The sequence below is a fragment of the Melozone crissalis genome, unplaced genomic scaffold (assembly GCF_028551555.1).
Source record: "Melozone crissalis strain CALT ecotype California unplaced genomic scaffold, PUWL_Pcris_2 ptg000111l_1, whole genome shotgun sequence".
Lineage (NCBI taxonomy): Eukaryota > Metazoa > Chordata > Aves > Passeriformes > Passerellidae > Melozone > Melozone crissalis.
Genome location: NW_026535888.1, coordinates 8,642,164 through 8,659,390, shown reverse-complemented (window position 1 = coordinate 8,659,390; position 17,227 = coordinate 8,642,164). Strand labels below are relative to the sequence as shown.

General features: G+C 44.8%; 2 protein-coding genes across 2 annotated transcripts; one reads left to right on the top strand and one right to left on the bottom strand.

The window, feature by feature from the left end:
- Positions 1 to 4,755: 4,755 nt before the first annotated feature.
- ATP5IF1 (ATP synthase inhibitory factor subunit 1) lies at positions 4,756 to 5,499 on the bottom strand. Its single transcript, XM_054292595.1, has 3 exons — positions 5,384 to 5,499; positions 5,143 to 5,255; positions 4,756 to 5,032 (listed from the first exon to the last, which is right to left on the bottom strand). The coding sequence occupies exons 1-3, from the start codon at positions 5,477 to 5,479 to the stop codon at positions 4,894 to 4,896; spliced, it is 348 nt and encodes a 115-aa protein (XP_054148570.1). The 5' UTR covers positions 5,480 to 5,499; the 3' UTR covers positions 4,756 to 4,893.
- Positions 5,500 to 5,686: 187 nt separating this feature from the next.
- On the top strand, positions 5,687 to 16,600 carry DNAJC8 (DnaJ heat shock protein family (Hsp40) member C8). Its single transcript, XM_054292572.1, has 9 exons — positions 5,687 to 5,774; positions 6,690 to 6,791; positions 8,708 to 8,764; positions 10,250 to 10,316; positions 10,964 to 11,058; positions 11,945 to 12,016; positions 13,157 to 13,248; positions 14,203 to 14,278; positions 15,821 to 16,600. Exons 1-9 carry the CDS (start codon positions 5,712 to 5,714, stop codon positions 15,941 to 15,943), a joined length of 747 nt encoding a protein of 248 aa, XP_054148547.1. The 5' UTR covers positions 5,687 to 5,711; the 3' UTR covers positions 15,944 to 16,600.
- The last annotated feature ends 627 nt before the right edge of the window (positions 16,601 to 17,227 follow it).

The window sequence follows — 17,227 nt, the reverse complement described above, 5'->3', positions numbered from 1 at the left end:
AGAGAGTCTGACCCAGCTGGCTGTGATTGGCCATTAATTAAAAACAACCACATAAGACCAATCACAGCTGCACCTGTTGCATTCCACAGCAGCAGATAATCATTGTTTACATTTCTTTTCTGAAGCTTCTCAGCTTCTCAGGAGAAAAAATCCTAATGAAAGGATTTTTTCATAAAATATGTCTGGGACAACTTCCCTCTTGAGATTTAGCATTAGAGCCAGCTCTTCAGTGCTGGTTGTTGGGTCTGCTGTGGTGTAGAGATGGAAGGAGGGGAAATAATTCATTGCCTTGTCCATCCCAGTTCACTGCAGTGGTTTTTCTGGGAGTTTGGAATAATAGGTTAAAGGAGTTCTTGCAATATTGAGAGGAATTGAGGGAGCTGAGCATCTTTAGTGGTGCTTAATGTCCTGTAAATCTGTTAAAATTTTTATAATATCATATCTAGGAATGAATTATGAAGTATAATGACATATGTCCTCTCAGCTGGCAACTGAACATGATGAGGCTAATGAGCAAAATGTATATTGAGAATAATTTCCAGAATATCTCTAGCAACTCCCACCCTGGGTTCTGTGTGCTTTGCAGTGCTTTGTTCTTTGGTCTCCTGTTACATACTTCAGCCTCAGCCCAAAATGATCTGACACCTCTAGCCAGGAACAAGCTATAGCCTGCAGGTGTTTGGGTTAGTGCCAGAGCAGTGCCTGAGAGGACACCCTAGATGCCCTGAGATGATGAAATTTAAATTTTTGCTAGATTTCTCAATTTTAATTTTTGCTAGAAAATCCCAGAATGAGACTAGACACAGCTCTCTGTGACTGGAGCTGAACGGGTACATGTGAGATCTGATTTAGTCCTGGGCCAAGACAAAACAAAAATCATCTTGGAGCCAAGGAGAGGGCTCATCTCAGCTGCTGCGAGGGCAGGAGGCTCCTCTGGCAAGGAGGGTGCCCTGCTCTGCTCCCTCAGCACCTGGGAGGGAACAGAGCAAAGCAAGTGAAGGGATCCAGCTTTTCCACAGCTCTGTACATTTACTCCTCAACCTGTTGACATTTTCCTGTGTTCAGTGGCCAGGGGTTGCTGAGGCTCAGTGAGTTCCATCAGCCTGTCACTTCTCTTCCACACTGGGCTGAAATTCCTGTGTGTTCACATCAGCAGCAAGATGGCAGAGTTGAATCTGCTGTAATTTGTAGGTCAGCTGTTAACTTGTATAAGGAATATGACATTTCCTGATGCTCCAGACTTCTTATCCTGACCAATCATTAGTGCAGCATATTATGGATAATATGTTACAGATGTGCCACCTCCAGTAAATATCTTGTTCTGTGCAGCTCTGGTGTGTTTGCTAAATCCCAGGCTTTCAGGCAGAGGTCTGTCTTAAAAATCTTCAATCTTTATTTATCAGCAAAGACCTTTCTGAGCACCCCCCATGTGTCCCACCACCTCTACAACAGGAAAATACTCAGGAAAATTTCTGCCTGCAGAGGCCATGCTACTGTTGTTACCCTGTGCACACAGGTTTATTTTGCCTCACACAGATTATTTGATTTTTAGGAAAACACACACATGTATCTTTGTCTTGCCTCTTTCCCTTTATCTGCTCTGGACTGGGGAGGTTGGGTGTGACAAAAAGGCCCAAAGAGGCCAGACTGGGCTACCTGGGTGCCTTGCACTAAAACCAGCTTGCTGAAGATCTTGGATCTCACTTTCCTTTCTTTTCATTTTTTATCCCCCACCCCTAAGCCAAGGATTCTTGGCAATTTCCATCACATTTGTGTAGGATCCAGCACAAACCTTGGGAAATAGCTTCTGTTTGCTGCAGCAAAAATCACCAGCTGAGTTTTAGCTGAAAACAAATTGCACTTTTCCTGCTCCTGCAGTGGCCAAGCAGGGTTGGGCTGTGATCTTTAGGAGCGCAGTACAGACAGAGGATCTGGTGTTAAGGAAGGATAAAAGCATCTCATTGAGACATAAAGGCTGCTCCAACAAGTGAAACTTCTGTGCTATAGGTGGCTGTGGGAAGTCAGGGTGTTGTGAACAGGGTCAGTCCGACCCTGAAGAACTGAAGCAAATAACCAAGATGCAGCAGTTCTGGCAGAGAAGAGAGAAGAATCCCTTCCTTTGTGTCCCCCTGTGCCTGTGGGACACAGCAGGGACAAGTCATGCCATCAGCCATCCCAGAGTGATTGAGGAAACCCAGAACAATGAATCCCTTTGTGACCTGTGGTCTGAGTTCAGCTCTATCCTTGCAGCCTCACCCGTTTCAAACATCAGCTTTAGCTTTGGTTGCTCTCAACCAGAATTGCCTGGAAGCAGATGGCAGAAGTTTGCAGCTTTCCAAAAGACAACTAAGCCCTGTCTTCCAAGGACTGAGGGGTTATCCTGGAAGGTGTACAGATATCCTGTGCCATTTTAACTCCTCAGCAATCACCCAGGTCCGAGGTACAATCTTGTTTTACTCCCCAGCATTCCTGCTCTGGAATCCTGCAGCAGGATTCTGGAGCTGGCACCTCTCCCTCCACAGCCCTGGAGTGGTGAGTGAACCCAAACTGCTTGCTGCAAGGCATTCAAATGTTTGTGTCATTTGCTGGTGGCCAAAAATCCCTGTGGTGTAGCAAGGCACTGACTTGTACACTGCAGCCCTGAGGGACTTCAGAGAGTTTGTGACACCTCTGTCTGTGGCACAGGAGATCACAAAGCTCCAAATCCCCTCCCTTAGAGGTGCTTGGGCAGAGGCTCTGTGGCTGAGCTTACATGGCACAGTTAGTGCACCAAAATGCAGAATAAAACCCAGAAATGTGAATTTAAACCCTCCTCTGTTCCCTTCTGAATACAGAATTGTTCTAATATTTATGTCAGCTCTCCACAATCCACTGAAGCTGTTGTGCCAAACTTCTCACCAGTGACTCTGCAGCTTGTGGGGAAGCCAACCCCAGCTGACATATAACAGGAAAAACATTCTGAAAGGGTAAAAAATTGGATTTTTACATAGTATATATTTTAAAAAATATATAGTGCATATATATAAAAATATAGTTTATATATTATATAAAAATATATATAGTATATATATATTTGTATATATTGTATATATATTTATATAATTTATATATATTTTATATTTTTATATATAGTACACTTATATTTTATATAATATATATTTATATATAGTGTATATTTATATTTTTATATATAATATATATATTTATATATAGTATATATATTTATATTTATATATTTATGTATACACTATATATACAGTAATAAATATTACTATATATAAAATATTCATATTTTATTATTTATAAATAATATTTATAATAATAATTATATATTATAATATATAATTATTATATATAAATATATAATTATTTATAATAACTATATATTGTATTTATATTATTTATATAATTATATATTATATATAAATATTATATTATTTATAATAATAAATAATATTTATAATATTTTTATTATATATAATATATATTTATTATATATATAAATATTCATATAAAAATATATATTTTCATTACTCAGTTCATCTCACCAGGTTCAGAGAGGTGGGGTAGGTGCCCATAATTTGTTAATTAGCCCCAAGTAAAAGGAACAAAGCCCCCAGGGACGCTCTGCACAGCCTTGGCAGAACTCACCACAGCATCTCTCACATCTGAGCACAGCCAGGCGAGGACACTCCAGGGCTGATCCCGTGGGTGACATCTCCATTGCAGAACAGTGTTTGAGGGCATGCAGTGACAGTGGTGTCACTTTGCAGACAAGATGTGCCACTACCTGCAATGTTCACCAGGGGAGGGCAGCCCAAAGGGAGCAGCTGGCTGGGGATCTATCAGGGCACACAGGAGAAACTGGGGCACCTTCAGCCACACCCTTGGAAACCTTTCAACATCAAAGGCACCGTTTGCCTCCTGCACTTTCAGACAGGGCAGTTCCAGGCATGGACCCACCCAGTTCAGTGTCACTGCCACCCTTCACTGTCACACAGGCAGCTCTCACCAGGTGAGCCTGTTTGGGCAGATTTACACATGACAGGGATCACAGAACGACTCTGTTCTTACCTGCCTGTTGATACAGAAAGTCCCCTTCTTGTCAGTGTTTCAGGTCACTTACTATGTATTTTATGATGAGTTTCCTACATTAAAATGTCAAAATTGATTGAAACTGCATAAAATTAGTCTTAATCCATCCTTCTTTGAAAAGAGACTTAGCTAAGGAACAGAGAAGTTGATACAGTAAAAAAAAATCCTCAAATCTACTGGGCAGTTGTGGAAAAGAACATTCACATGAAGTCAGGGTCTCTGCTGTCTTGCTCCAGGAACCAGGACCTCCACAAGATAACTTCAACACTTTTTTCTCTCTCACTTTATGAATCCTGTTTTCCTCTCTCAGTTTATGGCACTAAACACTAAGTGCAACAAGTGAACTTTTTTTTTTTTAATCTTCTACTAGTTCAGTGGAGATAACACCACCCCTCTAGGACACAAAATTTACTTGAAACAAAGTTACTTCTCTGAGAATGGATTGCTACACAGGTACCATTTTCTCCCAACTCTTCCTGCAACTTTAGTTATCCCACTTAGTACAAATGGTCATTTCTTTCATACAAATCTAAAAAAAATAGTTCTGTACAGGCCTGCCTACTCAAGAGTGCAGCTTTACTTTGGAAGAAAATGAAGCTTAAAACCAGATAGTGAGGTTGATATGTTTTGTTTTCATTGAATAGTTACTGAGCAAGAAAGTGAGACTGAGTAGTTTATTTGATGTTGTTGCAGACCATAATTGTATGGATTTGGATTATGTTGACCAAAAAATACAGTCTTCACGCTGATTTACACCATGATCAGCATTGGCCATGCACATTCAACAACAGCACCAGCTTAGTCATCTTTAAGCTGCTTGATCTTATGCTTATGGCGCTCGATTTCTTTCTGCAGACGCTCAATCTCTTTCTGGTGGTGGTGAATCTCTTCCTCGTGGTGTTTCCGTAAGGCAGAGAGCTGCTCCCGCTCCTTTTCCCTGCAAGAGAGGAGGGCAGGACGTGCAGCCCCCCAGCCCAGCGGCTCGGGAGAGGCGGCCGGGCCGTGCCCGGGCCCGCGGGGAGCGGCTCCGCAGGCCGGGCCCCTCACCTGAAGTACCGCTCCTCCTCGGCCGCCTGCTTCTTCCCGAAGGCACCGCCGGCCTCGCGGATGGAGCCGCCGCCACCGCCGCCCTTGCCGGCGCCTTTCCCCAGCTCGCCCAGCTGCGGGAGAGACGGCGGTGAGCGCGGGAGGACAGAGCGACAGAACGACGGAGGGACAAAGGGACAGAGGGGATAACGGACAAAGAGGGACAGCCGGAGGGGAGAAGGGGCGCTGTCGGAACACCCACCTGGTCGGCGCCCGATCCCGAGCTCCAGCGCTGCTGCTGCGCCAGCAGAGCCCCTCGCAGGCCGCCCCGCGCCGCCGCCACCGCCACGGCCGCCATCGCCGCCTGCCCTTGGAGCGCCGGACGGGCCGCCGGGCGGGCCCGCCCCACCGCGCCTGCGCAGCCGCGGCCCCGCCCTCCTCCCGCCCTCAGGGCCCCACGGCGGGGCGGCCTCTGTGACGTCACAAGGCGGAGCCCCGTGCCCGCGCGCGCGCCGCTTGGGGGCGGGGTCTGTCGCTGCGGCGCGCGCCGCGGTCACGTGTGGTGACGGCGCGGTCACGTGTGGGCGGCGATGGCGGCGGCGGGGCCCGGCGCGGGCGCGGCCGAGGACGCGTTCCTGACCTTCTACAACGAGGTGCGCTGCGGCCCGTGCCCCGGGAGCTGCGCCCGGGAGGGGCCGGACCGCGCCGGGCTCGGGGGCCGCCGGCGGGCGGGACGGGCCCAGCCGCTATGGGGGCGGGTGCCGCTGGGTTGGCGCTCGGTCCGGCCCTCCCTCAGCCCCGGGGCCTCGGTGCGCTCGCGGTCCCGCTCGGCCTCGCTGTGGGCGAGCTGTCACCGGGCAGGGCCTGGGTCCCCTCCCTCTACCGGGCCCGCTGCTCCGGGCACGGCCTGAACGCGCTCCTGAGGGGCGTGGGGAGAGGGAACGCACGGCTGTGGAGAAATTCTGTGCTGTTAACAGAACTGTTCTGCAGTATCTTTTATAGATAAAACGTGATGTTAAAAACGCTGTTGGGGTGTAGGAAATGCTAAAAAATATGCGCGTTTGTTTAAATAAAGGTGAACGTTAAATATAAACACATGGTTTGGTCGGTACGGTACAGTGAAGGGTAAAAACTGAAGTAAACAACGTGTGGTTATCAAAAGCGGGTTTGTGTGTTTGCATCAGTGGCACTTAACGTGTTTAAAGGGCTGCGCTGCCAACAACGGGTTAAAAGCAAGAACGCCGTGGTTTCCAAGGAATCACAGAACTGCTGGAGGTGCATGGGGAGGAGGGAAGCTGCGGAGAAGGAACAAACAGAACTGTTCTGCAGCACGTTTTATAGATAAAATGTGATGTTGAAAACACTGTTGGGCTGTAGGTAATGCTAAAAAATACGTGCTGCTGGTGCTAATATGTGCTGCTAGTGCCTGAAAAAATAACTACAGGTTGGGGTAAGCAAGGGGAGTTCTGAATTGTAGTACAGGACAAGGATGACTGTATACAAACAGCATGAATAAACAGGTATGGATTTTGTGATGGTCAGTTGATAGAGGTCTCTCTGTTCTTCAGGTAAAGCAAATTGAAAAACGAGATTCTGTTTTAACATCAAAAAACCAAATTGACCGCCTGACCCGACCTGGATCTTCATATTTCAACTTGAACCCTTTTGAGGTTAGTTTGAACATTCTGAATTGATGGGTGAGCTTTTTTTCCTGAGTATTTATTCCAGTAAAAGACAACATAAGGAAAGAAGACATTTCCCTGGGTACAGATTAGTGTGCAGAAGGTTTGCAGAGGACAGCAGGATGGTGTTTGTGTCTTTCTCAGTGTTTGATGGCAGGACAAACTCTGTTGTCACATTTCCCTCATACAGCAGCACTGGAAAATCTGGCTGGGTACTCTCTGAACAGGAAGGCAGCATTTTGGCAGGTTCTGGTCATTGCTCTCTTAATTCAGCATTTATAGTTGTGTGCTTTATTTTGGGTGTTCATCCCACTGGACTTGGATAGTGGATAGAGTTAGAAAAGGTCTCAGTGGTCACACCAGTGAGGAACCATTGGGTGATGGATAATCCCCTTGCACTTTATAGGGTTTGATTCCAGTTGCAATCAATTATAAAGTCTTAGTAAGCAGGAGAGCCTGAGGAAGGCAATAAATAAACAATACTGCATTCATCTGGAATTGGCTTTCCCTGGGTGTGTTCCTTCCTGGTTCATCTTCACTGCCTTTCTCAAGCCTCAGGGGCTTTTATAGTCCCAGTTCAGCCAGATGAGTCAGCAGATTTACTTTGACAATGATGTGTTTTGTATAGGTCTTAATACTTAAAAAGTAAATTAAGAAAGCTGTTTCAGAGTAGACTGTAGCTTTCCTGTGGGAGTGGGTTTTATTTGCAGATTCTTAGAGTCAGACCAGCATCTGCTCACTTGTTGCTTAAATCTTATGTTCAGTAATTAATTAATTCACAGAAGAGTTCCTAAACTCTGCCACACCTGGAAAGATCAATAAACAAGTGGTGTCACTCATGGAAACCAAACAGTAAAACTCCAGTGTCTTCTTTCAAAATGATAAAATTAATAAATTTTTATTAAAAAGTGTGTTTCCTATCCAACATTCTGAGTGGCCTGGCATTGTCCCCAGGCCACCACATGCTTTTATTTCTGTCAGGCTGAGCATTGCTGCAGGGCTGGTTGAAGGTTCAGACCCATTTATGGATCACAGCTGTCTACATAAGATTGAACATAGAAAGGACACTGGAATAGCCAGAGGAATCTAGCACTGCTAAAAGAATTGTCACAAATGTCAACAGGATTGTGAAATGTTTCTGTTTTACTGGGTGAAAATTCATGTGATTGTGGGGTGAGCTTTCTGGTGTGTGTCTGTGTGCCAGTGAACCAAGTGGCACAGAATCACAGAATGGGCTGGCTTGAAAGGCACCCATCAGTCAGTGGGTCCAACCCTGTCCCTGCCCAGACCCCCCAACAGCCCCACCCTGGGCTGGAAGGACCCACAGGATCATCCAGTCCCACCCCAAACCCTGCCCAGACCCCCCAACAACCCCACCCTGGCCATCCCTGCAGCGCTGCCCAAATTTCTCCCCCATCCTTCATCTCCCCCATCCCTCACTCTCACACAATCATGGAATGTGCTGAGCTGGAAGGGACCCACAGGGATGATCAATCCCAAAGCCAAACCCTGCCCAGAGCCCCCAGCAAGCCCAGCCTGGGCATCCCTGGAGCTCTGGCAGCCTCGGGGCCGTGCCCATTGCCTGGGCAGCCTGGGCAGTGCCAGCACCCTCTGGGGGAAGAGCCTTGCCCTGATCTCCAACTTAAACCTCCCCTGGCTCAGTTTCATGCAGTTTCCTCCTGTCCTGTCCCTGGCCATGAGGGTGAAGAGCTCAGTGCCAGCCCCTGAGCTGCCCTTGGAAGGATGTTTGGGTGTCATGAGTTCTCCCCTCAGCCTCCTCTTCCTCAGGCTGAACAAACCAAGTGACTTCAGCCACTCCTCAGGAGAGTGTTAGAGCTTGCTGGCAGGAACCTGAAACATGGAGATCAACATCAAACTTGCTCTGCTTTCATTGTCTCTTTTAGGTGCTGCAGATGGATCCTGAAGCCACAGATGAGGAGATAAAGAAAAGATTCCGACAGGTATTCACTCAGCTTTTGCACTCAGAGTTCATGGAGGGGAAGTAGAAATGCTGTAGAGATTGTGCAGCTGGGTGTGGGCACAAGAAAAATGGTAATAAAGCTGTAGCTGGGTAGAGGGTGTCTATTTTTGGCAGAAATTCATAGAGCAATGCTTGTATCAACAAGGGGAGAGCTGCAGCAGTGTCCCTGGTCCAGGCATGCTGGGCTGCTTTGCCTGTGCCATGTGTGATCAGCCTCTTGAGCTTCAGTTCAAAAGGAACATCCAAAGGTATTTTTCTCAGATATGTGGACTTGGATCCAGATTTTCTCTGAGGTTTAAGAATTTCCATGGTCATTTTTGGTGGCTTGGTTACCTGGGAAAGAGGCTGCCCTGCTTACAGGAAACATCACCCCAGCCTGCCTCTGACAGAGCTGCAGGAAAAGTTTTGAGTTTAATCAGTGCCTACAGCAAAGAAACAGTGTTTGCAGGCTGCAGCCTCCACCTGAATTCATGGTGTGAGTGTCTTTAGACAGGAAAATGCTGTGGGGGCAGGGGAACAGGATATGGGCTCCTCCTGTGTGTGGGAAGTGAGAGGGATAACTTTTGGGTCTATTATTGGCTTCTCACTCCTACAAGACAATAAATAAAGTATGACATTCTCAGCTTTGGGCTGGTAGAACAGTACAGGGAGATGTTTTGAGTTCAGGGTATGAAATGGAAAATGTGCATGGAATTGTGCATTGAAGAAATCAAACACCCAAGTGCAGAATGTGGAACAGTCAACAAAGGAGAAAAAAGGCACTGGCTAAACTGTTCAGGACTAAAGGCAAACCTTTTCACAAACTGGCACCTGCACAGTTCCAAAAGTGGTTATTTTGTATTCTTTTACACTGAAGCAGTTTCAGTTGCTGCTCTGTACAGCAAGGGCAAAAATAAAAAGTCTATAAAAAATTTAAAAGAGGCCATATGGAAAGTTTAAAATAACTTTCTGAAAGGGGAATGTGGAGGATGTGGTTTCCAGCCCAGTTAGAGTTCCCCTCAGGATTGTAGTGATCTATCTCCTGTCTCTGTCAGGTAGAAGTTTTCTTAATTTTCAGTAAAGCAGCCTAAGGAAAAATGACAACTCTTAAATAGTTTGGTATTTGGACAGCCTTGGGCATGCTGGAGAACTTCTTGAGAGACTTTGGTTGAGGATAATCTTTTTATGTTTGTTTCTTGTCAAGACCAAGGATAAAATCTTTGATGACCAAGGGGTTCATATCAGCTGAGGAGTGTTAAATTGTTCCTCTCATCACAAGCTGCAGCTTTTCTTGGACAGCCTGTTTGTTACAAGGATTGTTTGTTCTTTCAGCTTGTACTGGCACACACTTCTGCATGTTGTCAGCTGGTTTGTCCATGTACAAATGAATGTGAGCTCTTTGGATTCTATTTCCCTTTCTCAAAAATCTCTGAAGTACTCTTCATGTTTTACCATGCTCTTGATAGCAAAGTCCTTTTTCTTGCAGCTGTCAATATTGGTGCACCCAGACAAAAACCAAGATGATGCAGATAGAGCCCAGAAGGCATTTGAAGGTAATACTCTGCTCTGGGTTAGCAGTGGCAGCTTTTGTGGTGCTAAAAATTCATTAGGGTGGAGGGGACAGAAGGGCTGCAGAGGAGCTTTGGGTGGAGGGGACAGAAGGGCTGCAGAGGAGCTTTAGCTGGGGTAAAAGCAGCTGTGGCAGCAGCAGCTGTGGGAGGTGGTGGCATTTCAGCAGGTGGCACTAGGTGGCAACAATGCCATTGTCATGTCACCACAAGGACAGACATCTTCAGGAGGGTGTGGGATTGTTCAAGAAAAACTGTTTAATATTGCTTTAGATTTTATTCAAAGACCATAGGACAGAAGTAGAGGGATGGTTTTAGGTGTGTGCTGTGCAGGCAGTAAATCACAGTGAGGTGTTCATGCCCATAACTACAGCTGGGAGGAATGATGCTTTCACCTGCTCCCTCCAGAAGGTACCAGACAGTTCCTATACCCCAAAACTGATTCAACAAATCATGTTATCACTTTCCCAGATGTATTTAATAAAAAAAATTAAAAACCAACTAGAACAGACTGCCAAACAAATGACCTCCACAAATTCTAGAAGCAAAATTAGTAATGCCAACAAGTGGCAGTCTTGTGATGCCTTGTGAACATGACTGCTGGTGCTATTAATATTGATGTTTTTTGTTAGCTGTAGATAAAGCTTACAAGCTGCTGCTAGATCAGGAGCAAAAGAAGAGAGCCTTGGATGTGATACAGGCTGGAAAGGAATATGTGGAACACACTGTGAGTATTCTGTGGGAACATCCAGAGTTGGAGGTGAGAGGTAATCAATCATTCATATTCAATCATTCATATTTTGCTTTTTGCTACACTTGCTTCATGTTTGGGTCACTAAGCTGAGCAAAGCTCATAATGGCACTGTGCAGGTGGGCTCCAAGCTCTTCACAGCTGTGTCCAGGACTGCTGTTGAGCTCAGTGCAAGATAATTCAGTGAAATTCAGTACTTGAAATAATCAGGTCAGACCACGTGATCTGACCTAAATATTTTTTTCCAAGTCTGTGAATGAATGATGCAGTTCAGATATGTGTAGGTGGAAGAGAATAAGTGGTGACAGCAGGAGACTGGGAATTTTGGGAGGTATTGACCTATAAGATAAGAAAAGGAGATTGCATTGCATTGGCCAAGAAGTTAGAGTGATGTGGGTGGATTAAAACACAGAAAGCTTGAGGAAGCAGATGAAATGGGAGAGCTCAGATACTCTTAACACAAGGAACACTTGATGTTCTGTTTGTTGTTAGTCACTTGAATATCATGAAGCAAAATAAACTTCCTGCTGGTTTGGATGGTGTATATTGAATAAGAATATATTCAAGATATATTCAATATCAAGGAACCAAAAGGGATTATGTTGGAGGAATATTATCCAACACAGTAATTTTAATTACTACAGTTCATGTGATAGTAATCTTGTATGTAATCTTGTTTGTAATCTTGTATGTAATCTTGTAGTAATCTTGTTTGGGCCTAGGAGGGTTTGGTGTAAAACAAAACATCAATCAAGAACAGAGTACTTTCTGTACATTGGAATAGAAATCCAGAACCACTTGGATAAAATTATGTAAGCCCTACAAAATTTTTAAGGCTCTTATTTTTGTTCTTAATCATTAGGTGAAAGAAAAAAAGAAGCAGCTGAAGAAGGATGGAAAACCTCCCACTGTAGAGGAGGATGATCCTGAAGTTGTAAGTCATACTGTGTTCAGAGAAACTGGAGAGTACAAAATGTGTTTTGAGGAATTAAGATTGAAAGCCAGTACAGAAGTATTTATTAGACTTGCTAATATTGTAAACCCTTACATTTACAGAAGAACAAATTCTGCTTAGGCACTGTAGGGTATCATGTGTCAGGTGTTACCTGTGTTCTGTTGAAAACAGCTTCACTGTAGTGTAAAGAGTAAATGTATTGTGAGATTATATAGATCAAAATACCTTGTTCTTTTCCCAAAGCAAGTCTTCATTGCTTGTGCATCATGGACTTTTTTAAAAATTGAATTTCTTGTTGTCTTCTGATGCTGGAACTGTGGCATTCCTGCTGCTGGCAGAGGCACATGAAGCACTCACTGCAGAGTGGCTAAAATGAGCTTGTGACTTTTCAATGAGAGCAGTTTCATGTGTTTCATTCATGTAGCACTGAGGGACAGAAGTGAAACCCCTTGCATTAAAAATACCATGGCATAACTTAGTTCTTCTCACCTGGATTTTAGTGTGGAGAAGCCCAGCCATGAGAGGCTGTAACAATGATAGGTGATCACCAAACATTGACTTCATTAGTCTCATCACCTTTTTTTTTCCTGGAAAGGGATTTCTTCCTGTTGATACCACCACAGTAACCCCATAACCATCCTATTTTTCATTTTTCAGAGGTCTGTTGCTCTTCTTTAGTAATGAAGATTGGTTTAAGCATACTGATTTCCTACTGGGAAGCCAATGCTAGATTTTTACAACACATCAAGAAGATCTGCTGGAAAATTACTCTAAAAAACAGTGACCATTTTGCCTTTTTTTGTCAAATGTAACAATGCAAGACTTAACCCAAAAACAAGAGAATTTGAAGTGAACAGTTCTGTTTGGGCACAGCTTCATGAATACAAATTAAAATGAGACTAATATGAGGTTAATATGCAGTTGTTTCCTGGTGGCAGGACCAGAATTTAATAAGCAGTGGTTTATACATTTCTGTGTGCTGCTGCTGTTGTCAGGGCAGGACAGGGGTTATGTGGGCACACCTGTGGTTTGCTTTCTTTTAGCTTCACACATTTGTATGTAAACCAGACTTTAACTGTGTTCACAGCATTATTTTAAGACTGGATTTGTGTTTTACAGTTCAAACAAGCTGTGTACAAACAGACAATGAAGCTCTTTGCTGAACTGGAAATTAAGAGGAAAGAAAGAGAAGCAAAAGAAATGCATGAAAGGTATGAATGACATTCCACTTGTGCAGTTCAGGCTCTTCTTCCACCTCATGCTTCCTCAGAGAAGATATGGCATCAGAGAGTTTTAGAATAGCCTAAATTGGAATGAACCTCTGGAGATCATCTGGTCTGACCTCCTGCTAAAAGCAGGGCCTTGGATTAGATTAACAAGGGTCCTGTCAAGCTGATTGCCAATAATGGATTCTGCCACATCTCTGGTAGCCTGTGGGTTTGTAGAGCTTGAGAAAAGCACCCAGGAAATTTGCCCTCCTATGCTGAAGATGTCAATTTATTTTATATGGTTGTATTCTCTTATGTGCACACATGGAAGCCAGCCAGAACAGTGAAATGGTGACACAATTCTGCATGCTGTTAGCTTGCAGAGGATTGATTTTTAATTTTATTTAAATGCCAGAAATACCCTATGGCATGTGTGATGCTGAACTATTTTAGGTGATTTGACCATGTGCTCACTGTGAGCACACTTCCTGCAGCAGGGTTCTGTGCTGGTCACTGAGGTGGGAGATGGCTGCAGGATGTTGCTTTTGATTACAGGAGAAAAGTAGGAGGTTAAAAATTTAATTTGTACTTTCAGGCTGAAGTGCTTATTAACTTCTCAGAACATGTACCCTCAACAGTTTTAGAGACCACTAGAGTGGTGTCCAGCTTCTTGGATTAAGAAGTGCAGCTTGTTTTGCTGAGCAAGAGAAGCCAACCCTTAATTATCAGTTGTCAATTATCAGCTTGCTATCAGTGGGACCAAACCATCTCGTCTGCTCACTGCTCTTCCAAATTTGAAACCAAACTGTATTTGCTGTGCTATCTTAGGTGTGCATATTTATCTCTTCTGTAATCTGCCAAAAAATTGGAGGAGCTTTCCAAGATGATTTGGAAGTATTACCTTGCTTTCTGAAGTGGATGGTTGTGGGTTCATAAGTTTTGTGCTTTCCCTTCCAGGAAGAGGCAGAGGGAAGAGGAAATTGAAGCACAGGAGAAAGCCAAACGAGAACGAGAATGGCAGAAGAACTTTGAGGTATTCAGCACTTGAACTTACAGAATAGGCCCCAGCAATTCCTGTCCTTGTTGCAGGGAATGCCTCTAGAGAGATGAGAGACATTTTGTATGCAAGTCTGTAAGATAATTTAATAGATCTGCACCAGCCTGGGGTTTGTTCATGTGTGTGGAGAAGAGCCCATCAGTAGGGCTTTGGTATCACCTATGCAGAAACAGGTCTGGTAAATTGAGATGTGCTATTTTGTCATCTCTGTCAGCAGTTCATTCTTATCTTTAGTTGTAAAATAGAATTGCTGCTTAGCCCAGGTCACTGGTGACCATTAAACCCTAATCTGGAAAGTGTTTGTGTGGACTGTTGTGGTGCTTTCCAGTCTGGTTGCTCCAGCATCCAGATCCCTGCTAGTGCTGGGCCTCTCCCATCCTGCCAGGGGAAAGGGGACAGGGAAGCAGAGAGCTGCTCATCTGCAGCCCTGGTACTGCAGAGATGGGCCTGGAGTGGATGGATCACATGCTGTAAAGTAGATAATTCCTGGACTTGTTGGGTCCTGCTGTGAAATCTTCAGCCTGTAAAGATCATAGTTTAGCTTTGTGGGGAGATTTGGGGGTTTAGGGGTTTTTTTGTGGATTTTGGTTTTTTGATTTGGTTTCTGTTTTGGTTTTTTTCTCCTCCTCAGGAAAGGTTTCTGCTGCTTGGCAGGTAGGGCAGGGAGAGGAGAGAAGTGCAAATTTCTCATTGTGTCAATGTGATGATGAGACTTTGAGCAAGAAGCATGAGAGAAGGCAGCAGTACATTTCCCTTCTCTGTTTGTCCTGTAGCACCAGGAGAGGGAGGAGTTAAGGCACAGAAAGGACATGGCACATTCTGGGCTGCCAGATTAGGATCATACATTTGAGAGATTTCTTGTTTCCTTTGAGGATTCTGTAGAGAGTAAGAACTGCCCAGCCCAGTCTGGTGGTTTGTAAAACAAGAATCCAGCACAGTGCTTATACTGGTGTGTGTCAGCTCACTTGTTGCTGCTCTGGCTCTTCCCAGTGTCTTTGTGTCCTGCTGCCAGGGGCTGTGTGCTGGATAAGGGGAAAGTGCCACTGATCTCCTGAACTCTGTCCTGCCTGTGCTTTGGTTATTGCACTTGTGAACTCACTTGTATTACAGCGACTTGAGGAGGTCGCTTGGGGAGAGAAGGACGAGAATCTTGTTTCTTGATTAGAAGGCTGGATTTATTGATATATGATATATAATACATTATAACTATACTAAATAGAATAAAGAGAGAAGTTGCAGAGGCTTGTTAAGTTAAACTAAGAATAGAATAGAATCTAAAAACAAGAGAATTTTTTGTCTCTGTGTTCTAGAGAGCTTGCTCTGTGATTGGCTCTTAATAGTACACATAGAACACAAACCAATCATAAGTGCATCTTATTGCATTCTGCAGCAGCTGATAACAATTGTTTACATTCTCTTCTGGGGCTTCTGCTTCCCAGAAGATGCAGAAATCTGAAAAAAAAGATTTCTGTGAAAAATGTCTGCGACAACACACTTGTTCCTCCCTGTTGTTCCCAGGAAAGTCGGGATGGCCGTGTGGACAGCTGGAGGAATTTCCAGGCAAATACAAAGGGGAAGAAAGAAAAGAAGAACAGGACCTTCCTGAGACCTCCCAAAGTAAAAATGGAGCAGCGTGAATGATCCTGGAAGCACTGCCCAAGTGCAGCTCCTCAGTCCCTTCTCTGCTTTTAAGGACTCATTGGCACCTAGAGTAAGATTTGCTTTTTAGTAGACTGTTTGTTTCCAGTACAATTAATTATCAGTCCAGGTATTTTTTGTACTCTGTCTGTTTGAATAGGGCCAGAGAATGAGCCCAGCCAGGGCCCTGCTCCACGTAGAACTCTTGGCTTAGGAGAGTCCCTGCCATTCCTGCTGTCCCGTGTGTCTGCTGCCCTGTAACTCAGTGTTTTGTACTTCACACAGACTGTGCTGTTTCACCACTTCTGTTCCTAGTTTGAGAGCTGAACAAAATATTGGAGATGCATCCAAACCCTTCCAGGCACCATCTTTCTCAGCAGGTTCAGCTTGGGAAGGATCTGGAGTGGCTCTGGGAAAATCCTTCCAGCACTGTGCAGTGCAGCTGGCCTGCAGTTCAATCCTGCAGCTCCTCACTGCATTGAGTGGTGCTTGGAAGGAACCTGCTCCCAAAATCTGATTTCCAGACTAAAATCCCAGCTCCCAGGCTTAGACTTCTGTTAATCTCAGACCAGCTGGTCACTTCCTATAAAGGAAAATAACTTCTCTTGATTAATAGTTAAGCTGCAATGGTCTGTATGTAAAATAAATTTTTACCCAAATTACTGGTTTTTTCCTTGGAATTATTAAAAAATGCAATAACAAGAGTGTGAGTGGAGTGCTGTCAGTGCTGAGATGCTGCTGCATTTCAGCATGAACTTGTTCTCCAGGCTCAGACTGTGCTGCCAGCTCTCTGCCTTTCCAGTTCTCCACATCCCTTTTAAGCTGCCGAAGCTGTTCCAAGTGCAGTGTCACCAGCCTGGAGGCAGAGGGGACATTACCTGCCCTCATTCTCTGGCTGTGCTCTGGCAGAGCCTGGCTGCCTTAACCCCAGCCTGGCTGGGACAGGCCATAGTTCAGCTTGGCTGTTGGGCTGGGAAGTTGGGGTGTTTGCTGCAGCTCTGCAGTTGGGTGCCTGGGGAGCTCCAGGGCATGCAGCCAGCCAGTGCTTTGTGCACTGATGGGTTGTGACTGTCTGGTCCTTCAGGATTGTCTTAAGAGCCTCACGTTTCCTTTCCTGCCAAAGTAAGAGCCAGTTGTTGCCAACAACATTTCTTTGTTAAACAATTCATGGGGGTGTAAAGGGAGCAGACAGAGAAACATGTGATTTCTTGTTCTAAGTGACTCAGGTGGATGTTGTGTCCGTGACCTGAGCAATGGCAGGTCCACAGCATATGTTGGGGGAGCCCC

Bases quoted from the DNA above. Each gene is read 5' to 3' on its own strand.
- ATP5IF1 (XM_054292595.1), bottom strand. From the start codon at position 5,479: ATGGCGGCCGTGGCGGTGGCGGCGGCGCGGGGCGGCCTGCGAGGGGCT. The intron at 5,256-5,383 runs GTGGGTGTTCCG...TCTCTCCCGCAG, and splicing joins CGGGATCGGGCGCCGACCAG to CTGGGCGAGCTGGGGAAAGG. The intron at 5,033-5,142 runs GTGAGGGGCCCG...CCTCTCTTGCAG, and splicing joins GAGGAGGAGCGGTACTTCAG to GGAAAAGGAGCGGGAGCAGC.
- DNAJC8 (XM_054292572.1), top strand. From the start codon at position 5,712: ATGGCGGCGGCGGGGCCCGGCGCGGGCGCGGCCGAGGACGCGTTCCTG. The intron at 12,017-13,156 runs GTAAGTCATACT...TGTGTTTTACAG, and splicing joins AGGAGGATGATCCTGAAGTT to TTCAAACAAGCTGTGTACAA. The intron at 14,279-15,820 runs GTATTCAGCACT...TGTTGTTCCCAG, and splicing joins AATGGCAGAAGAACTTTGAG to GAAAGTCGGGATGGCCGTGT.